At 37.6% G+C, this 22,851-nt stretch overlaps 1 protein-coding gene and 1 long non-coding RNA gene across 5 annotated transcripts in view; one reads left to right on the top strand and one right to left on the bottom strand.

Annotated features, from left to right (window-relative positions):
• The first annotated feature begins 501 nt into the window (after window positions 1-501).
• The window catches only part of LOC591504 (WW domain-containing adapter protein with coiled-coil), a 69,654-nt gene continuing 47,304 nt past the window's right edge, over window positions 502-22,851 (top strand). Inside the window, exons 1-3 of one of the 4 annotated variants that reach the window (XM_011669940.2) lie at window positions 502-701; window positions 17,209-17,242; window positions 18,607-18,814. In XM_011669940.2, coding sequence (XP_011668242.1) covers window positions 661-701; window positions 17,209-17,242; window positions 18,607-18,814 — 283 coding nt within the window. In that variant the 5' untranslated portion in view covers window positions 502-660. The remainder of the gene's footprint in view (window positions 702-17,208; window positions 17,243-18,606; window positions 18,815-22,851) is intronic. The other 3 variants (XM_791064.5, XM_030973724.1, XM_011669941.2) reach the window with 3 other exon arrangements.
• LOC115919722 lies at window positions 19,269-20,312 on the bottom strand. Its single transcript, XR_004061973.1, has 2 exons — window positions 20,073-20,312; window positions 19,269-19,354 (listed from the first exon to the last, which is right to left on the bottom strand). It is a non-coding gene; the product is annotated as an uncharacterized LOC115919722 (long non-coding RNA).

The following is a 22,851-nucleotide window of genomic DNA, read 5'->3' as shown; positions in this document are numbered from 1 at the left end:
TACTAGAGATTAAAAAAGGCACAATTATGAGAATGTAAAATGGACACTTATTGCTAAGGAAAATGGGAACTTGTCAAAGGAAAAGGGGTAGTTTCCAAATAAAAGGGGCACTTATTAGAGGTGGAAAGGGGAAGGGGAAGGGGCTCTTTTACAAATTAATAGGGCACTTGTCAAGGTAAAAGGGGCACTTAAATCTTACAAAGTAAAATTGTCATTACTTTACCTATGTAAAAAAAAAAGGGGTACTTATGCCGGGTACTTGAAAAAGTAGGGGGGGGGGGTTGCAGAATCGCCGATCCAAAACGCACCTTATTGAGAGTTTACGACCGTGTTTTGAACTAAACGCGTAACAAATGCCTCATTCTGACCAGAAAAAGTTGAGCATAAACGTACCCATAGTCACATAGACAAATAAAGTACATGTACGATTGAGAGCGCGTGCGTACGTAGCAGGAGAATCGATTGCATGCATTTGTATATAGATCTCTATGTGATTATTGCATGTTAAAGGTCGCGCGCGCCGTAAATGTCCCGGATTGAATATGGCGGCACCACTGGTACTACCTAACTGAGTCTAGTGAGAAAAGGTGTGTAAAGGAGCATCGTTTGTCAGCTTTTTTGTAATGTTTCCGGTGATTCTCTTCTAACTCTCTTGCATTGATGGTGATGTATGCAAGCAAACATCCAAGGCTCAGTGATGGGTAAATTAATGTTCTTCAATCGTTCTAGAAGTAGAATAGCCTAGAAATTAGAATTAAAGTTAGAATGAGTGTCTCTAGAATCTAGTCTACTCTAGAGACTAGGCATGCTAGGCTACAGTACTGTACTGTAGCCTAGTAGACCATAGGCCTTGGCACACATAGGAGCATCACTATCCCACACATAGGTCTAGCTCGTGGAGCATCACTAGCGCTAGACCGAAAGCTTCAGTCTCTCTAATCGTCGGTTGTTCCACTGAGACTACGTCTGGCTCCACTAGACCTCCGATTATAGAGACTGAAGTCTGGGGACCTCTTTCTGTGAGGCACTGTACGGAACAAATGGTTCGGTTCGACCGGACCGCGATGAATGAGATATGCAACGAGATTTTCACTCTTTACATCCTCATACATGCTGCAATATGACAATAATTTAGAGTCTAATTAAAAATAACATAGGGTCTAGTCTAGATTCTATAATATTTGACTTACGATAGCTTGCTCATTTAGATCCTAAATTAATGATTAATCCGAGAAAGTCTCGTCGTCAACATTATCCGTCTTGGTTTTAGTTGATGAATATTCATTTTTTCTTTTCGAACGTCCAATAGCTACCGTAGCTACGTACGAGTCGGCCCAGCTTGACCAACGAACTCCCACGAAACGAGTGCTCTGATTGGCCATTTGGCTATGTTTTGGTAGGTGGACCCGGAAATATATCGGCCGCCGGGTAATATTTCGAATGCATGAACGTACCGTTTCACAGTTCGGAAATACAAATTGGATAATTCATATAAGTAAGTCCGTAAATTATACATTTAATATTAAGTTATCAAATTTTGATAACTGTAATTAGGACAAATGACATACCGACCTAATTTACATCTGATTTAGAAATCAGAAAATTAGATCTAAATAAAGAAAATCGGGGAGAAAATTTTTTGACACAAAAAGCTGCCAATGTTGGCTATAGCTACCCCCGCGGTACGAGATCTCTGGGTTGCCATCTGTATTGGGGAATGACAACAAATGTCAGTTTTATTAAAGAAATGACCCAAATCAGATGGTTATTGCTGTCTACACTAGCGCTAGCTATCCTAGCTGTGTAGTATCGGCGCGACCGAATTCTGGGCAGAAAAATGCTCCGTCTTCTTTCGGAAACATTTTTCTTATCATCATTCTTTATTTTAAGTGACTAGGGTCTAGGTCTAGACCTAACGTTAGATCTAGACTAGAGGTCTATAAAATCCTGTTAGCTTAGAGGAATAATTTTTCCTTTCTTTTGATGGGTAGATCTAGACTAGAGTAAAGTAGCCCGTTTTCGGCCACTTAAGACAAAATCCTATTTTTAGGACTCTTTACTTCCTATTTATTATCATTTCTTGTTCAAATCATGAAGCAAATATTATTATTATTTACACAAAAAAAGAATCCCAGAAAAAAATCACGAATTGCCATGACAATATCCATTTCAATTTTCACTGTTTTGGAGCCCGTTATCGGCCGAGCGTTTCAGTTTACGGCCGCATGTACAAAGTCAATAGGAAGCGCTCGCGCGCGCCGTGCGTTTCCGCGCTGATGTACAGCACAAGCGGGCGGAGCAGGTATCCCACGCCGGAGCTCCCTGGTGCTCGCCTGGCCGAAGACGGGCACAGCGGTGATCGGAAGTTGGAATCTGAATTAGATAGAGATATCGTGTGTGCGTCACGTATCAGCACGGCTCGCCGTATGCACGCGCGTCTCGACATTACCAGGGCGCTGACATTTTGCGCACTAAATTTCACATTTCTGTGCGTGGATACGTTCTTTTTCTCTTCTCATCTCATGCATATTCATTCCCCCCTGAACAACTGTCGAATCGATAACCAGGATTTTTGATTGTACCTCTAGGTTCAGTTAATCAAGCTCGTTCCAAAACTATATTATTTGTCCATATTTGTTTTTGCCAAAATATTCTAAATGCGATCTGAAAATGACCTTATTTGTCACTTTACGACACTTAAAATTCAAAGTTTTTTTTAAGTTGTCATGGCAATAAAATACAATTTTTTTTAATGATCTCATGTATATATTTTGATTGCTCATCATTTTCTCCTCAAATTGATCATTTGGTTTTACAAGTCTCGTTGGGCAGATTTTAAGCTACGAGTCCTCAAAGATAAGGTAATTTTTTCCAATTTCTCCTAATTTCACACCTTTCACCCGAAATCGTAGTACATTATTGAATATGGAGCAAGATACGAGAATTGATAGTTATCATACAATTTATTATGATATTTCTGATGATTTAATTACCTAGTTTTGCAGATTTATAACGTGAAACAAATACTAAACTGAGATTGAAAATACAACAAAAGCAGCTGATTTATATATTTAGCGTGTACGCGAACACGTGTAGCCCGCTTCGGTCAGGGTAGTGTAACGCCACCCTACCGTTGTGTGAACAATCCCACATGCAGCTAAATGTGTCTTGCGCACATTTGGAAGCATAAACACAAGTTTTAAAAAATATTAAAAATCGCTCGAATTGAATTTTATCATGACATTTTTATGCCTCCGTTACGAAGTAGCCGGAGGCATTATGTTTTCGGGTTGTCCGTCCGTCCGTCTGTACGTACGTCTGTACGTACGTACGTCTGTACGTACGTACGTCCCGTTCTCGTGATCGCGTTATCTGAAGAACCGATTGATGGATTCCTGCCAAACTTTGGTCATGTATGTATCTTGCAGAGCCGATGAACTGATTAGATTTTGGGGTTACGATGTCAAAGGTCAAAGGTCACAGGGCTCATTATGTATGCAAAAACAGCTCGTGATCGCGTTATCTGAAGAACCGATTGATGGATTCCTGCCAAACTTTGGTCATGTATGTATCTTGCAGAGTCAAAGAACTGATTAGATTTTGGGGTCATGAGGTTAAAGGTCAAAGGTCACATGGCTCATTATGTATGCAAAAACAGCTCGTGATCGCGTTATCTCAAGAACCGAGTAATGGATTGCTGCCAAACTTAGGTCATGTATGTTACTTGCAGAACCGATGAAGTGATTAGATTTTGGGGTCACGAGGTCAAAGGTCAAAGGCTACAGCGCACATTATGTATGCAAAAACAGCTCGTGATTGCGTTATCTCAAGAACCGATTGATGGATTGCTGCTAAACTTAGGTCATGTATGTTACTTGCAGAGCAGATGAACTGATTAGATTTTGGGGTCATGAGGTCAAAGGTCAAAGGCCACAACGCACATTATGTATGCAAAAACAGCTCGTGATCGCGTTCTCAAGAACCGATTGATGGATTCCTGCCAAAATTAGGTCATGTATGTTACTTGCAGAGCCAATGAACTGAGTAGATTTTTGGTTCATAAGATCAAAGGTCAAAGGTCATGGGCTCATTATGTATGCAAAAATAGCTTGTGAACACATTCTCATTAGAACTGACAGATGGATTACTATTTAACTCAGGACATCTTGCAGAGCCAATGAACTGAGTAGATTTTAGGGTCATGAGGTCAAAGATCAAAGGGTCATATATGTATATGAGAAATTGCTTGTAATCACGATATTCTGAGAACCTGTTAATGGATTACAATTGAACTTGAATTCGAAAAATGTCTTCTGTTTTGGTTTGTAAAATTGCTCTATGACGGAGGCATCATTTTCGACTGCGCGCAGTCGAATTCCATCTAGTTAGATTATGTTTCTTTAGAATGTTGTTTTTAGATATGCACATGTCACAAGATTTTTTTTCTATTAGATTAAAAGAAAATCAAATATTTCTTGGGCATGGTCAGGGGAAATTTTTTATCGCCTGATGAGTGATGTGTGTTATGTTATTAACTGAAGCTGAGCCAGGTGTAGACCGAAAGCTTCAGTCTCTATCGTCGGTTGTTCCACTGAGACTACGTCTGGCTCCACTAGACCTCCGGTTATAGGTCTATAGTGGAGCCAGACGTAGTCTCAGTGGAACAACCGACGATTATAGCTTTCGGTCTACACCTGGCTCAGCTTCAGTTAATAACATAACACACATCACTCATCAGGCGATAAAAAATTTCCCCTGACCATGCTCAAGAAATATTTGATTTTCTTTTAATCTAATAGAAAAAAAATCTTGTGACATGTGCATATCTAAAAACAACATTCTAAAGAAACATAATCTAAAAATGTCATGATAAAATTCAATTCGAGCGATTTTTAATATTTTTTTAAACTTGTGTTTATGCTTCCAAATGTGCGCAAGACACATTTAGCTGCATGTGGGATTGTTCACACAACGGTAGGGTGGCGTTACACTACCCTGACCGAAGCGGGCTACACGTGTTCGCGTACACGCTAAATATATAAATCAGCTGCTTTTGTTGTATTTTCAAACTCAGTTTAGTATTTGTTTCACGTTATAAATCTGCAAAACTAGGTAATTAAATCATCAGAAATATCATAATAAATTGTATGATAACTATCAATTCTCGTATCTTGCTCCATATTCAATAATGTACTACGATTTCGGGTGAAAGGTGTGAAATTAGGAGAAATTGGAAAAAATTACCTTATCTTTGAGGACTCGTAGCTTAAAATCTGCCCAACGAGACTTGTAAAACCAAATGATCAATTTGAGGAGAAAATGATGAGCAATCAAAATATATACATGAGATCATTAAAAAAAATTGTATTTTATTGCCATGACAACTTAAAAAAAACTTTGAATTTTAAGTGTCGTAAAGTGACAAATAAGGTCATTTTCAGATCGCATTTAGAATATTTTGGCAAAAACAAATATGGACAAATAATATAGTTTTGGAACGAGCTTGATTAACTGAACCTAGAGGTACAATCAAAAATCCTGGTTATCGATTCGACTGTTGTTCAGGGGGGAATGAATATGCATGAGATGAGAAGAGAAAAAGAACGTATCCACGCACAGAAATGTGAAATTTAGTGCGCAAAATGTCAGCGCCCATCTAATACCGGCCGTGCCGATACGTGGCGTCGCGGTGTGCGGCTGCATTGATTTAATACATGCGATGACATACTTTTGAGCTTGCGACTAGCACAAAATCGGGCTTTAAATCTGAAAAATACTTGAAATAAAGCTCATTTTATGGTACCCATATTTCTTACAGACACGCGTAAGATACTCGATTTTTCAGATTTGGGTAGCGGGACCGGCGATTACATCGCTAAAATGTGATATTTTAGGATATATTTTCCATTGCAAATGTGGTTCTTCAGTGACACTGGCATGGTATGGTATGTGTGGGATATGTGTTATGCTATTATGCGATGTATTTTAGAGTGATTTTACCTTGTATCCAACCAATCGGCCGAAAACGGGAGCTGGCCGATTACGGGCTCCTTTACTCTAGATCTAGGTCTAGATTGTAAAATAAAAGAGGTAAGAATTCAAAATATTAGTAGGGAGGCCAATGCCCGGGCGTAAGGCTTCTACACCTACGATTTGTGCCCTCGTCGTCCACTTCAAAAAATTAGCAGAGAGAAAAAAATGATGTAAAAATAAAAATTGATGAAAATAAGAAAAGAAAATACAATGATACATTTCACAACATACCTGACCTACAATTGTAATCACGGATCTGTAACTGTCTTTCACCATTTGTTGACGATCTTGCAGATTTTGACGTATTTGTATCCAATAATTCTCGTAGCAGAAGAACTTGGCGAGCGCGCACCACCGACTAAGAAAATCCTAGAGGGCGTACAGGTTTGCTCACTAAAAACCTTCTCATTGGCAGAAGGTAGACCCTAAAAATATGTGATCCGTTTTGAGTAAAGAACTTTTGATAGAGATCAACATTTCAGATGTTCACAATTGTCACTTCTAACCACTAGAAAGTATAAAGAAAAAAGATGATATCTTTTTAAATACAGATTTTTACAAACTGAACATTCGAAGGTAGATAGAGTAGGCCTACGATGTTTATGTCAATCTTGCGTTGGTTTGAGCCCCATAGCTACAGCCATCTCAAAATGAGAAGAAAAACTGTGAACAGTGCTGTCATTGTTCTAGCCAAATCTGGAAGTCTTGCGACATCATATTATGAATGTGTATGAGCTCCGGTCATATCGCGCGCCAGACAAATCTTTCGTAGTCTCACACACAGTACCTTATTCTCACAGCACTATAGACTCGAGTGTCGAGCTCGTGCAGTAAATCATGCATGAGAAATGTTTAAAAAAAAATATTTCAGTAAAAAAATGTCTACGTGAGCAGTCTATACTCCAATTGAGAAGTTCGGTTGAAAAGACATGATTGGATGATGTTTTGTCACGTATAGCCGAGGAAGAAAAATGAGAGAGAAAGAGAGAGAGAGAGATATCCAGGTAGCTAGTTAACTAGGTACGTACATGCGAGGTGCATGCATAGTATCATTCCGGGGATTAAATAATGTGTTGTGCTGATTTTGGAGGTCGTTCTTGTTGATTGTACAGTAGATCTCCGACTGAAATCATAAGGAATACTCATGAGGAAATCAAGTTATTGGAATACACATCTAAGGTAAATATCAATGAATTATATTTATTTCTTTCGTGCCAATTTTGATATATCTCTTCTTCATTTTTCAACCATCGCCTTCGGCTCGTAGTAGTAGAAGATGTAATCGTTCGCACATTGATGGCTGGATTTCAGCCTGGATCGGGGCTTGCCTGTGTCGGTGTGTACGTGTGCGACCGATTCAAGGCTAGCCACTGTTGAGCACACATAGGAGCATCACTATCCTGACTGTGTAGTAAAACAGGCAACACTGGCACCAGCACATTAACGCGACACATTTGAAAGCCTGCGGTATGACACTTTCAAATGTCCTACTATTATTAAATGGGATATAACCCATCACAAATAAATAAAGAATGGAACTTACAAGTTTCGTTAGTGTAAATTTCCTTGGTTTCCAGACATCTGGCCTACTTGTTTGCTTATAGCCCATCCGCAATTCAGCTAACGTGCGCCATTTTCGGATTTTATGACCTTTGTTTTTAAAGACCGTTCGCGACCGCTTACGTCTGAATATATGCATGTTGATATGGACGTGATCGGTTGTGTACACAGCTCAGCGGTAGGCTATTGCGTACAAGCGTTTTTAGAGTTTGGTATACATTTCAGCCCAACTATTAGCCGACAGAGGTGGCGGAGCATTATTGTGGAAAATAAATGAATTACTGAATTACTGAATATATAATTCCAAAGTATAATATATTCAATTTAGCAATTTTGGGGTCTTAATAATAATAATATTAATAATGATACTAAAAATAAGCATTTCGAAAGTCTATCTAGAAATTTGTACGGAATAAGAGGCCTAGCTGCTTTAAACCTGCGATAAAGCAATAAATGAAAACGTCTGCGAGATAAGAAAACTACCCGTCAGATGTTGCGCAAGAGCCACGGGTCACGAGTCACGTATGTTTTCACCGGGGCCTAGACAACCCGCCCCAAGACAGCTCGACACAATACCCTGGACATCTCGCAACAATACTCTGCACAACTTGCTACGGTCGAGTTGTCCAGGGTATTGTGGCGAGATATCCAGGGAGGGTATTGTGTCGAGTTGTTCAGGGGCGAGCTGTCTTTGTGGCGAATTGTAGCGGATGTAGAAGTCAGTGTATGGTGTGCGTAAAGTGCGCAGTTTTGATGTCATCGCAATCGAGGAGGGAATCATGCTGCCATCTCTGTAAAAGAAGGAGGAAAAAGGGCTTTAAAAGTTAGTTTTGAATTCTTTTTTTCTATTATAAAAATAATTTAATAATCTTAAATACTGTAAAATGTAAGACAAATATAACATAACCTATGTTATGTTGTATTTGTCTTACTCTTACATTTTATGATCTTAATACTAAAAAAAATCCACCCCGTGCATACCACATACATGCAGTGCTAGAGGTTCATACGCATTAGCATGGACTCTCTATGCTTTGCTGGAGTGCTGTTGAGTGATTGTACTTTCGCGCGAAGTTTTAAACTTCATCATGAACTTTGTCCGGACAATGACACGCCCATTCCCTCAGGCCTGTCTAATTATGAACGTAATTTTGCGACATGAAATATAATTGTTTCAATTCAAGGCTCTTACGTACGGATAGGCGTAGAAGGAAATGGCTACAAAAGAGCTGGATATCTCCTATTTTATGGAACTTATAGAGTCGGCAGATGGGTGAGTTGTCTTAGTGAAAGAAAATGCTTTCTTTTAATCTTTGTTTTATTATAAACAAATGGGTAATTAAAAAGTTAGATTTGGGCATTGGCCTCCCTAATATTAGTGATTTCCCCTTAACTGACCGAATACTTGGCACTCTACCCTAAGCCTATAGGCCTAGGGTAGTGAATAGATAATAGTGAATAGAGTAGTACAGTGAATGAAAGTATGGATAGCCGTTCGCGCCATAAACCCTGGAAGTGAATACACATAATAGTCAATGGCAATATCGCAGAGACAATGTGCACTTTGTCTCCGAGATATTGCCATTGACTATAACGTGTATTCACTTCTGGGTTCTATGGCGCGAACAGCTAGCCATACTAGTCAATGGCACATGATCGCGGAGACAGCGTGGCTCAAGCTGCAAGTTGCACATGACATGCGTACGCTATGCATACGCTTGTATATCGCGCGATACAGCTGTTTGGCTAAATTTAGCAAAACAACATAACTCTGCGTGTACGTCTTTTTCGTTGATTCTGAGCAAAATCCTATGAATATTGCAGCGTTTCGGAGGGGCTGTATCTTTTGATAGAAACATCGGTGAGACTTTAAATTTGAAATGTATTATTCTGATTACATTTTTAATTCAAATATCAAACAAAAATGGTGAAAAACGATCCCAAATTGAAAATTGAAAAATCGTTCAGACACCCTACTATATCGAAGAGACGGTACTGAGGCTTCTGAGCGACGACGTCGACATCAAAGCCCTAAACAGAGGTTTCCTGATGTCGGATGTGATCCAAATTCAGGTGGAAAATGCGATATCTAGACCTATGATTATGATTAAAATGAGTAAAAACTTGGCTAAAAAAAAGCAAGAATGGATATTAAACTCTGCTTAAAAAAAAATGGAAAAGGAACTACACTAGCGCCGATTTTGTAGAGTCTATGCGATATTGTGTGGTGTGTGTATTTGTGTATGGGTATAATAATACCTGCTTCAAAGAATATATTATATGCAGTGCTAGAGGTCAATACACATTATCATTGACTCTCTATGCTTTGCTGGAATGCACTATCCTGGCTGTGTAGTAAAACACGCAACACTGTCCACCAGTACATTAACGCAACATTTTTAAAAGACTGCGGTATGATACTTTTAAATGGACTAGGCCTAGACTACTAATTAATTAAATGGGATATAGGTCTATTTCTAGTCTAGATCTAGATTAAGACCGCCAAACTGCAGGCACTTAAGACATAACGGGGGAAAACATTAAATTATATTTTAATTATTGAAAGACTAAATATACTATAATTGTGCAAATACTGTTTATGTATGTCATGTAAAAGAAAATTAGCAAAGGAAATGGAAAACTAGAATTATTTACTTACCCGCCGAACCTTTTTTCATTCCAAGCTTTGGACGCACTTGCCAAGCATCGGATGTTCATGTGTACAGGCACAGCGGAGCACCCCAAATACCTTGCGATCGACTCTCGTCCAGTAAAAATCATTTGCATAAAATAACAATTGTGTACCGCTGGATGCGAAAAAAAAGTAAACAAATTTTGAAGGCAAATTCTTCATTAATGTGAAGAATATCAGCAATCAAAGCTACTAAATCGATTATTTAATAAATTTGCAAGACACTCATGTGTATGAAAAGAGTTATTGATGCACCGAAAATGTGAAATTGAAGGGATAATTTCGACGAAAAAATTCGAACAAAATGAGATACGAAATCACCGTAAAATTCACCATTTTTTCTAGAGCGCAAAATAATTGCCTCGTATGACCATAAAGGAAATTTAATAATCTCAAACCTTCTGAAAAATCTCTTTTTGTAGTTGCTAGATAGGGTCGAGTCAGAGCAAAACATACCCCAATGTCCGAATCTCATCGAACAAAAATAATCCTTCGTTGTCGCAAAATTGTATGACTAGCCCCATACGTTCAAATGTGTGTTATGTCTGAAACTCGTGTGTGCGTTGGCTATATATATGTCTTGCCAGCCGAATGCACACGTGCATGCTAATGGCTCAGCTGTTTCGATCTCGCCTGCACTGGGCCCTAAGACGCATGCGCAGTACATCGCTGCAATCATTGACGTCATGTTCAATGAGTTCGCTGACTACAACTTTTACAAATGAAGCCCTATGAAAAAGAACGTTATAACTATAAAAAATACAGCGTAAAAGCGAAAATTTCGCCCATGTATGACTTCAACCCTCATGAATATTCATACCAAGTCTCTACTTTGTGCATTGCTGGATAGGGTCAAGTCACAACAAAATATATGTCGTGTTTATCGAGGGTTGAAGCTCAAAACACATTAATATCTTGAGTTTTATTCCATGGAATTTTAATATTTATTTCATTGATATCAAGTTCATAATAATTGTAGTTAGTATGGAAAGTTTCATAGCGATATTGGCAGGAATAAAGGCGCAACGCAAATTTTAAGATTTGACATTCTAGCAAACACATGTTCCGATTCATGCAGATGTCCATTGGTTATTCAAATAGAACGGGCCGCTAATGATATGCAAATTGGGGTGCTCCGCTGTGCCTGTGTAGCGCACTTGTATCACACGTACATGTATAGTGCGCGCTAAAGTGCACATTCATCGGAGGTTTGGAAACCGGATCAGAAATCGTACGACAGGGGTAAGTTTGACTGCGTTGATTTCATGAAAAAAGTATTATTTTCTCGTTTTGGGTAGAGTTAAGTTAGGTAGAACTATCAGAAAGGTGTTTTTCACAACACTCACACAATATTTTGGTGCTAAAATCTTACGAAAGCTCTATTTTTTCGTAGTCAAAATGACACTCAATGTTGCCTGTCCGAAGCTTGGAAGAGCGCCATCTTCCGGTAGGGTAGTCTGTACAGGTGTATATACCCCTAGGTCCATGGTAACGGCCGCCATTAGAAAATTTTCGAGATAGAGTGAAAAAGTATCTCATAAGCTCCCATAATTTGGGCAGAAACCACCTGAAATATGCCAAGGATTTGTTTGTAATCGATATATTGGAATCTAGGTAACCTGAAATCTGTCTCTAATTCGATGTTTGTTGTTAGTTTTGCAGACGGCAACCTGCCCTAACTTTCTGTACTAACGATATAGGTTAGTAGTAGTATCAAATGCATGCAAGTTACCCGCCTGAGCTAGGCTCATATTTTGCGTTTGAGCCGTTGAAGTAATTTTTGTCCGAAGTTGGGCGGTCTTACTATAGGTCTAGGGCCTAACCCATGAAAAATACGTAACGAATGGAACTTACAAGTTGGTGGAAATTTCCTTGGTTTCCAGACATCTGAGCCTAGATCTACTTCATAGTACTTGTTAGCTTTAATAGCCCAATTGTTGTCGGCTAACGTGCGCCATTTTCGGATTTTATGACGTTTAAAAAAAAAATGAACTAGTCTAGAGACTAGGTGTAGGGTGTCTGGTCGCGCACCCGATGTGTGTGCTAAAATGCTCCCCATAGAGATTTCACGCATCCCTATGTGGTCTACGTGCATTGCGCGACCATGCAAAATTGGTCAATGATTTTATGAAAAAATTTGAAATTCAAACCTTTAGCCCTCGTAATCCTGAAGGTAAAACTAAATAAATGAGGTGCATATGAAAGAGCAGGTTTTTCTCCATATTTCCCAAGGGACCTCACCCCCAAAATTCTAAAATATCTTGGTCAAAACATCGATTGAAATGTTGCTTGGATCCTAGCTCCGAGATGACTCACTTTCCTGAGCCGAGCCCCCGCGGCTTAAGTAGGGCTACCGTATTTGCCGGCGTAAAGGCCGCAGTATTTTTGGAAGAGAAAATATCAAAAAGTCGGGGTGTGGCCTTTACGACGAAACAGAAAAAAAAAAAAAAGTCAAAACCAGCACAAATTTGTACATATGGGACTAGATCTACAAACGGTACAATAACTATACATTTCCACACATCTTACCGACAATTTTATCTTGCTTTTTTTTACATGAAGATGAAAATAAACTTCCATAAACAACATCTGCCGATAGATTTTGATCTAAGTTCGTGCCAATGCATTGCAAAAGTAAAAGAAGGGCCCGTTTATCGGAGCTGCCGCGAAGTCGCCATTTTCAATCCATTTCAATGACTACATCACAGAAAACTGCAGTACATAGTATCAGTGCGTGATGGCCGAGTGGTTTAAGGCGTTGATTTTAGTCACATCAACATTTGTACGCAAGAGATCGAATCCCGTCTTTGGCAAAAGATTTTTTTTTTATGCCTCCGCCACCGAAGGTGGTGCCGGAGGCATCATGTTTTCGGGTTGTCCGTCCGTACATCCGTCCCGTTTGACCGTTATCACAATATCTCAAGAACCATTTAAGATTTAAACTTAAGACTCGGGAATAGTATTTATCACCATAGGAAGACGATCTGATTAGATTTTGGAGTACGTAGGTCAAAGGTCACAGGTCACAGAGGTCAACTTGTGAAATTCCATGTCTTCAGCTCGTTATCGCGATATCTCAAGAACCATTTGAGATTTTAAACTTCAAACTTAAGGATAGTATATATATCACCATAGGAAAACGATCAGATTAGATTTTGGAGTACATGTATGTCAAAGGTCATAGAGGTCAACTTGAAAAATTCAGACTACATGTATAGGACTTGTCATGATATGTCAAGAACCACTTCAAATATGTTCGGTTACTTAACCCGTACTTAACTAGGCTATTTTGAGCACCTCCCTGACTGGGGGGGGGGGGGAGGGGCCGATTGCCTCGAAATTTGGCACGCATCTTGAGAAATTGCGCAAAGGAAGAGACCTCACTATTATTTTGCTGAAAATTGCTTATTTTATCAATTATGCTAATTTATGCAAAATTTTGCATAAAGGAAGAGACCTCACTATAATTTTGCTGAAAATTACTTATTTTATCAATTATGCTAATTTATGCAAATCAAATTCATGAATAATGATTTTTATTAACAATTACATAAATAAAGCTTTTACAGAGTTGATTTTGTGGCAAAAAGTTTCTAGAAAGCCTATCTATTTCAATTCTTATGTATTTCATTGTTTTATGAACTTCTTTTGTATTCTATTGTTATTAATTCTTAATTTTATGTATTGTATTGTTTTAGGACTTCTGATACTTGAGGTTGTTACGTATCAATATTTTGCTTGAATAAATGATAACTAAACTCTAAAGAGTAAAATTATGCTGATTTATAGACCAAACTAGAAACTTCACTTTGCCATTCATTTTGTACACAAAATGACAAATTTCTCAATTTTCGGCTTGACCTTAGGTCACAATAGGTCAAGTAACTCTCTAGTTTAAATTGCTCTATGGCGGAGGCATCATTTTCGACTGCGCGCAGTCAAAATCTATCTAGTTTTTTTTTTTTTTTCTTTTTAGATGTCAAAATCGGGGGTGCGGCCTATACCGCGCTGCGGCCTTATCGCCGGCAAATACGGTAGACGTAAGGATAAAATCCAGGTGCTTTTTTTTCGCTAGCCCCTAGGGATCATTCGGTGCAACAGTTTGAAAATACCCTTCCCACATATTTGGAATCAGCTAATAAGGGAGGCGTGAGCTCCGCTCAGTCCAAACCATGGTTACATCGCGTAACATGTGCGCATATAGTGAATGAAAGTATGGATAGCCGTTCGCACAATAAAACCCAGAAGTGAATACACGTTATAGTCAATGGCAATATCGCAGAGACAATGTGCACGTTGTCTCCGCGATATTGCCATTGACGATAATGGGTATTCTCTTCCGGCTAGCCATACTAGTCAATGGCAAATATCGCGGAGACAACGTGGCTCAAGCTGCAAGTTGCGCATAACATGCGTACGCTATGACCCATCAAAATTTCACTGTTTTTCGCAGTGTAAAGGAAAACTTCGGTGAGATACCGTTTTTTCTTCTCGTAATTTTCACAAATCATGCATGTGCACACTACTCACCCAAGTAGTATAAATGGAACCCCCCCCCCCCCCCCTAATCTTTTCTCTTTAAAATGGACTTTTGGATTTGTAAATGGGCCTTGTGTCTGTTAAATGTACAGTCATTCATTGATGTTGAATGCATCTTTTCTTTTGGAAAAGGCCTTGGAACAGTTAAAGTTATGAAACTACTTCTGGTGCTGCTACATTCTTTGGAAGTTGTATGGGCTCTTCAAATTGGCTTAATCGGAAATGTCTTTGTGATGTAGTGGTGAACAACTTTCCCAATTAGTCAAACGTACACAAACAACTAAAATTTTAATTTGTCAAAAATGTAAGACTCTTTTCTTTAGAGGACCTGTAGTAATATATCCTTGATTTAATTTGAGTAGTGCCCTCGGAAACAAGTCATATAGCAGAAAAAACATAAAAACTGATAATTTTGTACACGACAAATGGGACAGTTATCCACAACTACTTCACAATCCACTGACCTGACTAACAATTTGAAATTCGCATAGACTTAGTGGGTTTATATTTTAATCATTCATAACTTTCGTATTATAGGTCTGATTAACTGATCTATTGCAAACTTTTGCCATTCTGTGTAGGCCTGAGTCATCACAGGGTTTGCCGAACCCGGGTTAGACTTGAAAATTTCAGGCGGGGACCGGGTACCCGAAATTTTCACCACTGCACTGACACTCAAAATCGTGTGAATGCAGCGGCCGGAGTTAGACTAAGTTGCTGTTCTAATAAAGAAAAGACAGTTACTGCTTTCAAAACAATAAAATAATCAATTGAATTAAATTAAGATGTTTTAAAAAATAAATGGATATCGTTTCAGTTGACGGTAGGTGTTTTTATCGCTCAAAATTGGAGCTGCAAGAAAGGAATTACGCTTCGTGCGTGGTACCGAGTGCGTTCAGATACGGAAGTGGAAATATGACCCACTGAAGACTGAGTAAGTTAAGAAAGCTCCACACACAAGACTAAAATGTTGATCAGACCATTACAATTAAATCGTAATACTAATAGGCATTAATATAATTGTCAAAATATGTCCACAACATAATGGTTTACCCTTGATAATTTGATGAAGGAAAATAATTTAAAGCCCTTGAAATAACATCGAAGTGCCTTCCGTTTCTTCTAAAAATGCGTGTATAACGGCAAGCGTAGTTGTCATGCAGTAGACTGTAGAGGGCAGTATGCAGCAGAGAGAGAAAAAAAGGGCGGGCCTGAGATCACGTGATATTCACGTGCCTATTACGTGATTTTGTTTTCCTCTCTGCGAGCTGCCGCATTCTGTCTATAGTTTACTGCGCTGCATGATGACAACTACGTCTCATTTCAAAATGATGGCTAGCTGAACTCGGTATCGAGTACGTAGCTCATGAAATATCATTATTTCTGTAAGATATTATGAATATCTATAGTATTATTTGTCAAAGCAAATAATTATTTTACTGCAATTTTGTTGAATTGGAGTCTCGTAAAGTCTTACTTAATGTTTTTTAATTGGTTTAATGCTTAATGTTCCGATCAGCTCGGGAGGGATATATGTAAACAAAACTTGACTCGTAACTTCAGCTTGCCGTTATACACGCATTTTTAGAACGAACGGAAGGCACTTCGATGTTATTTCAAGGGCATTTAATTTATTTTCCTTCACCAAAATATCAAGGGTAAACCATTATGTTGTGGATATATTTTGACAATTAAATTAATGTCTGTTATTAGTATTACGATTTAATTGTAATGGTCTGATCAACATTTTAGTCTTGTGTGTGGTACTTTTGCTCATTCTTCGGTGGGTGATATTTCAAGTTCCGTTTCTGAACACACTCGGTACCACAAAGTTTGATTCCTTTCTTGCAGCCTCAATTTTAGAGCGATAAAAACATGTACCGTCAACTGAAACGATATCCATATATTTCTTAAGCGTACATTATTTAATTAAATTGAAATATACATGTAAGTTTGTGAATTGCATATTTTTAGGTCTTTATTTCAAAATATCAGTGTGAATTTTAATTTTGAAAAACCCGTAACTCAATTATTCAAAACCGGGTTTAGGCAAGACGGTCGAGGACCGAGCAGGGAACCGTTTTGACTCAGGCCTAATTCTGTGTATATAAGTTTCTGCTTTCGTACAAAAGATGTAATTGCAAGGGTTGGATTCCCCTTAAAGCTCCACTTTAATATTGAGGAATGAGCGTAAAGGAGGAGGGATCTCCAATTATGAAAACAAAATGAATGACAAAATCAAAAGGTTGTATGTACCGTACGTATCACCTAATACAAATATGATGAGCCCCTCCCCTTCTATACCCCCGTGACAATGTGCAACAAAAGACTAGACTATGTTATCTACCGGTAATCCAAAGTTCCTGTGTTTCTCTTCTCTCCAGGTTCCATGAAAGGAATGATGCCCATCTTTTCCAGGTTGGTAATTTTTCAACAACTTCACAACAAAAGTTCAAAATTTGGAGTTAATGCCATTAATGTCAAATGAGAACTGTAGCACTTCATTTCATCCATTACATGCCAGTGTGACCGACACCAGACTAACTACACACTGAACAAATAATTATTTTACGCACAATGGCCAAAAGTCAGGTTGGTTTGGAGTTAATCTGCAGTGAATTTGGCGATGTGACTGAGGTATAGGAGTAAAAGCCAACAGGTCAATTCCAGTGTAGCAGACATGACAATCAGACATATTTTACTAAGTGAATCAGACACATTTGACTATCAGAAACATACACAGGAAATTTCACAGTATTTGGCTCAGTAGTTGCTTTGATGCTTTGTAACTGTAATGGACACAACACATAATGGACATAGAATTTTGTATACCTATGAACAGTTTGAAAATCTGTGAGTTCTATCTAATGAGTCTTAAGTTAGGTATCAACAGAAGCTAAGGCTCTTAATCTGAACAAAAATACAAGTTGTTAAACCATTAGATGAAAACACATTTCATTGTCAGAGCTATAAAAAATAAGTATACAAAAAGTAGCAGAACAGACAATGGCAAGATGTGCGTAATTGACATGACACTTTTCATAGACCTCAATAGCTTTACTTTTCTTTTATCCATTAGTACCGAAAATCATTTTTGAAGAGTTGGTGTGAATCTAGACCTGTGATCGTGCCAACAATACACAAGTTTTATCACATTAATATTTGTTTATAATATCATCAATAAGATGTTTGAAATAATAATTGTCCTCATGATATTCAACATCCTCATATTGATCATAGAAATGTATCCTGTTATGACTACCGGTAAGTATTTGCCCAGCCATAGAGCATCACAATTTGTTGCACCATTATGTTACAAATTTGATCTCTTAAATTTGCCATGTCGATGATACACCAACATCATCAAGTTTATCATCATCATGATCACCACAATCGTTGTGATATCAAACTTGGACATGGATAATCATTAAGCTTAAGACATGAGCAAATTTTCAGGTGCATGCAAGTTTTAAAGACAAATAGTGGGCTCATGGGGAATTCAACATAACATTTTATGACCGACAGACCTTTTGCATTACTCTCGATTTTTCACCCGATGGCCCAATATCAAAAAGTCATCTTACATTTCACTCACCCAAAGACTCAGACTAGGCTAGGGGGTATTTCTTGATGGGGCCACAGGTTTGATGTGTTGCAGACTTGTATACCCATTTTTTCCACCAAGTCTGGTGACGAGGCAATTTGAAATGACTAAATGCTATGGTCAGAATTGGTCAATGAATAATGACATTTTTTTTGTTTTTTTGTTGAAATTATGGCAGGGTGTTGAGAGCCACTCGAATAGTCTTGAGATCAATGAAATGGCAACGGAGAGGGAAAGAAAGAAACCTGTGCCTTCATCTGCTACTGGAAGCCATATATCAGCCAATCAGAATGCTGACAGCCATTCAGCGACTTGTCAAAACAGCCCTAGGAATGTCATCAGTAAAAACATGTACTTGCAGCGACAGAAAGACAAACACAAACCAGGTAATTATTTTCATTACAATACAGCCTTTGCTTGTTTTAATTTATGGATTGTTGATTGTTATCTGATGCTTAAAATGGAAGAATGCTTGTAAATATAGTTTTAGAGCCTTTGAGCATTTTGCATGGTGTGATAACTTCCATCAGATTCAGACTCAAAAGACATTATTTCCTTTGTTTATCGAATGAATATGAATCCAATGTTGTCTATTATTCAACTCACTCCCAGATCCTAATCAAATGATTGGTCATACGTGGTCACGTGTGATTCATTTTACTGAGACTATCCTACGTTTTTCATGAAAAAGCGTGCAATAGTTTACAGTACTATCCAACATTTTTTTAATGTCGCAGCCCACGTATGAGGCATGATATGCGTACATAGGTATTGTGATGGACTCAATATACTTCCATGTACTTGACACGTTGTTGCAATAAAGAGAATAACTAGAGCGTGTAACTTGATTCTTGATGCCTTCTTTAATCTCTTGTGGTGTACAAACGTAGTGAATAATAAACTATTCAACAACTGTGTTGGTTACCCTGTAAGCCAAACAGAAAAGAACAAAATATTCATAAGATCAATGTATCCACACATGGAATGTTACATTGTAGTTTCAAACCCTGATAAACAATTCCACATTAATTGTGATGAATAAGAAATAATTAAAAGTTTTCCCTAATTATATCATGCTAGTATTTCACAAAGTGTGTTTTGAAATTAATATTTTCTTCAACAAGAAAATGAATCCAAAGTACTTTGTCAAAATATGAAACATATAAAACATGCATATGTCCTGATCATGATTGCATAACACTATTAACAAATGAAACGCCTAATTTTAAACCTATAAGCGTGTGCCTTATCACAAAGAAATTTGGTTAAAATATCACTTCGCCGCCGACATTGTGCGTAGAGCGTTTTCTAAAGAAATCCGAGTAAAAGTAAAAATATAGTTCCCGCAGGAACGTTCCTTGTTCCACATCGTATACACAATTTACATAAATCTGCCTTTCAACTGTGACTCTTGCACATATTCTACATCAACCAAATAATAATTTCATTCTAATCACTTTCTTTTTCAAGCTAAAAACAAAGGCACTTTACTTTCAACATCAAAGCTCGACAATCAATCAACATAAATCTGTGTGCATGAATGAATGCACTCAAATCCATAAATCGCCATGCAAACTATCAAATAACTGCTACTTATCTTAGATGCTATTTAAAACATTATAACAAATTATTCCAGAAACATACCTTCAAGTATAGGGTGAAACTTTAGGAGTTATAATGAAATCTGGAAGTCATACTGGTGCAAATAACTGCTACGAACAAACTCGGACGATTAGCAAACTGCTGTGTATAATGCAAGTGCGCAATTCTCCAATTAATGTTGCTAAGATACCATGTTACGTAGTTTCTTGACCAGTCGCTTAAACAAATAACAATCATAAATTACAGTTAAAAACAAATCATGTAGATAAATCATGTCATTCCATGACAGGTATCTTAGATATAGGATCTCTATGGGCATGCATTAACCTCATGTACGTATGAGGTTCATGCTTGCCCATACGCTGGCTGCGCGCACGCAGGTTCTATTGTTTAGAACCAGTAACCAGGACAACAAGCTTGTTTGTCAGCCATACTCTCACGAAACAATCTTGAATGAATTCTTTTTACATCAAATAACTAGGAATTAGGAGCAGGGCTTAAATTAATCCAAGGCCACCAAGGCCATGGCCGTGGATGCCCCTTTGATTGGCCTCAATGCCCCTCTCATTGGCCTTGGAGATTTTTTGTGCCCTTTCCAATTCTTCCTATTTGTGCTGTAATATAGGAATGTGCCCTACAGAAAAGTGGCCTTGCCCTAAAAATATTGAAATTTAAGGCATGTAGGAGTTTCGTGGTATAAAACAAATGATACATGTTTTCAGTCGTTCATGAACTATCCACCCTCGTTGAGGCTGTGTGTATCTATCGCACTCAGCCTAACGGCTTCCTGTGATAGATACACACATCCTCAACTAGAGTGCGGATAGATCGTATAATGAACTGATGTGCATACATCATTTGTATATTAGCCTCAAACTTTTTTTTCTTCTTTTTTTTCTTTCTGTTCTTATTCTTATTTCTGAAAAATGAACAGAGTAAAAGCAACAATATAATATATAATATCATCTTAAAACTACAAAACAGGCACCCGCTCATTCACCCATACACAAGCAAACACACACACTCACATACTTTCCCAGGGGGCAAGATTACATTACAAAAAGTCAATGAAGATGTTAAGGACAACAGAGCTTTGCAAGACTAAATTTCAGTTAAACTTGATAGACCATTTCTTAAAATGGACTTAACTTATTTTTCTTTTGGGCAATTTTATATTCTATTTTTTGTTTGAACTTTACCATTGAAACAAAAGCTTCGAAAATAAGTTCTTTTCCCTGAAACCTAAATGTAATATTTTAAAAATAAACATAGAAAATTTATACAAGAGGCGTGTTTGTAAAAGTGACTTTACAACAGCAATTTTGCCCAACAAGGATAGGCTTCTATGCCTCCAACAATTTAAAATCTGTTCTATAATGACAAGTCTGGGAACAAAATTCAGTTCGTAAAGCATTTTTGTGTTCAATGAGAAAACAACTCCTAAAGCCTTCAATGTTTTTGATTTCCAATTCAACCCTTTAATGCATCTTGTGGAATAAGTGTACTGCCTTTCAGCTTTCCTATATGAATTGCATCTGACTTCCTTATATTAATGCGACAACCTGAACATTTTGCAAACTGAGTCAAAGTTTCAAATATATGTTTAAAGGAAACTGTTTCCCAATTCATAAAAAACAAGTTGTGTCATCCGCAAAAAGACTTATCTTCTTTTTAAAGTTGCCAACTGAAATTCCCTTTATCCCTGGATTGTGTCGTACTGAAATAGCCAGAATTTCAATAGCTAGTATAAATAAAAGGGGATATTTATGGCAAGCCAAAAGGGAATATATTCATCTCTTGTATTTATATTCATCTCTGATTAAAAATATATTCAGCTTTCATTATAATATATTCATCTTTTCAATATGTTTGTCTTTTTAATATTTTCATCTTTATACTATATTTGTCTTTTTAATTTATCCATCTTTTTAATATGTTCATCTATCCAATATTTTCATCTTTTCAGTATTTTCGTCTTGAAATCCATGTTTGTTTAATTTGTTTGTCTTTTACAATATTCGTCTTTTATTCTACATCAGATTTGTTTGTGTTTCATTATATTCGCTTTTACCAAATATATTCACCTTTTACAAAATATATTCATCGTCTAGTCTACGCCGAAGGAAAAATGATTATGAAGGAAAAATTGTGCACATCATTACGAACTCGTAGCTCATGCACAGAGATGAATATAAATACAAGAGTTGGGTATATTCCCTTTTGGCTTGCCATAGATATATGCACCCCTGGAATATTCCTCTTTTACTTACAACTGGATTGGACATAAAACCATTGTTTAACACACAGCTAGTTCTGGCATTGTAAAAAGTCCTTATCCATCTTATATTAGCCTCAAACTTGGTTATAGGATGTATCACCATAGGAGGACAGTCTCATTACATTTAAGATAAGTAGGTGAAAGGTCACAGAGGTCAAATTACTTAAATTACTGGTTAAGCTTTCATGGTAAACCAGTATTAGTAACACTGGACGATATTAGATTGAAACCGGTATTCATACTGCCTTCAAATTTTTATACCGCAAAACTGCCATATTGACTTAATACATTCCGGTATTTTATTATTTTAATGTGTATAAAGTCTATTCACTTGAATTTTTGTTGCTTTAAAAAAAAAAAGGAAGTGGGCGGAGACAAGAAACACATTATTTTTGTCCTTTGGCCTACCGTATTTGCCGGCGTAAAGGCCGCAGTATTTTTGGAAGAGAAAATATCAACAAGTCGGGTTCGGCCTTTACGACGAAAGAGTAAAAAAAAAAGTCAAAACCAACACGAATTTGCACGTATGGGACTAGAAACGGT

The sequence above is a fragment of the Strongylocentrotus purpuratus genome, unplaced genomic scaffold (genome assembly GCF_000002235.5).
Source record: "Strongylocentrotus purpuratus isolate Spur 01 unplaced genomic scaffold, Spur_5.0 spur5_scaffold_7, whole genome shotgun sequence".
Taxonomy (NCBI): domain Eukaryota; kingdom Metazoa; phylum Echinodermata; class Echinoidea; order Camarodonta; family Strongylocentrotidae; genus Strongylocentrotus; species Strongylocentrotus purpuratus.
Note: the sequence above shows the minus strand (reverse complement) of the source record. Positions and strands in the feature narration are given on the sequence as shown.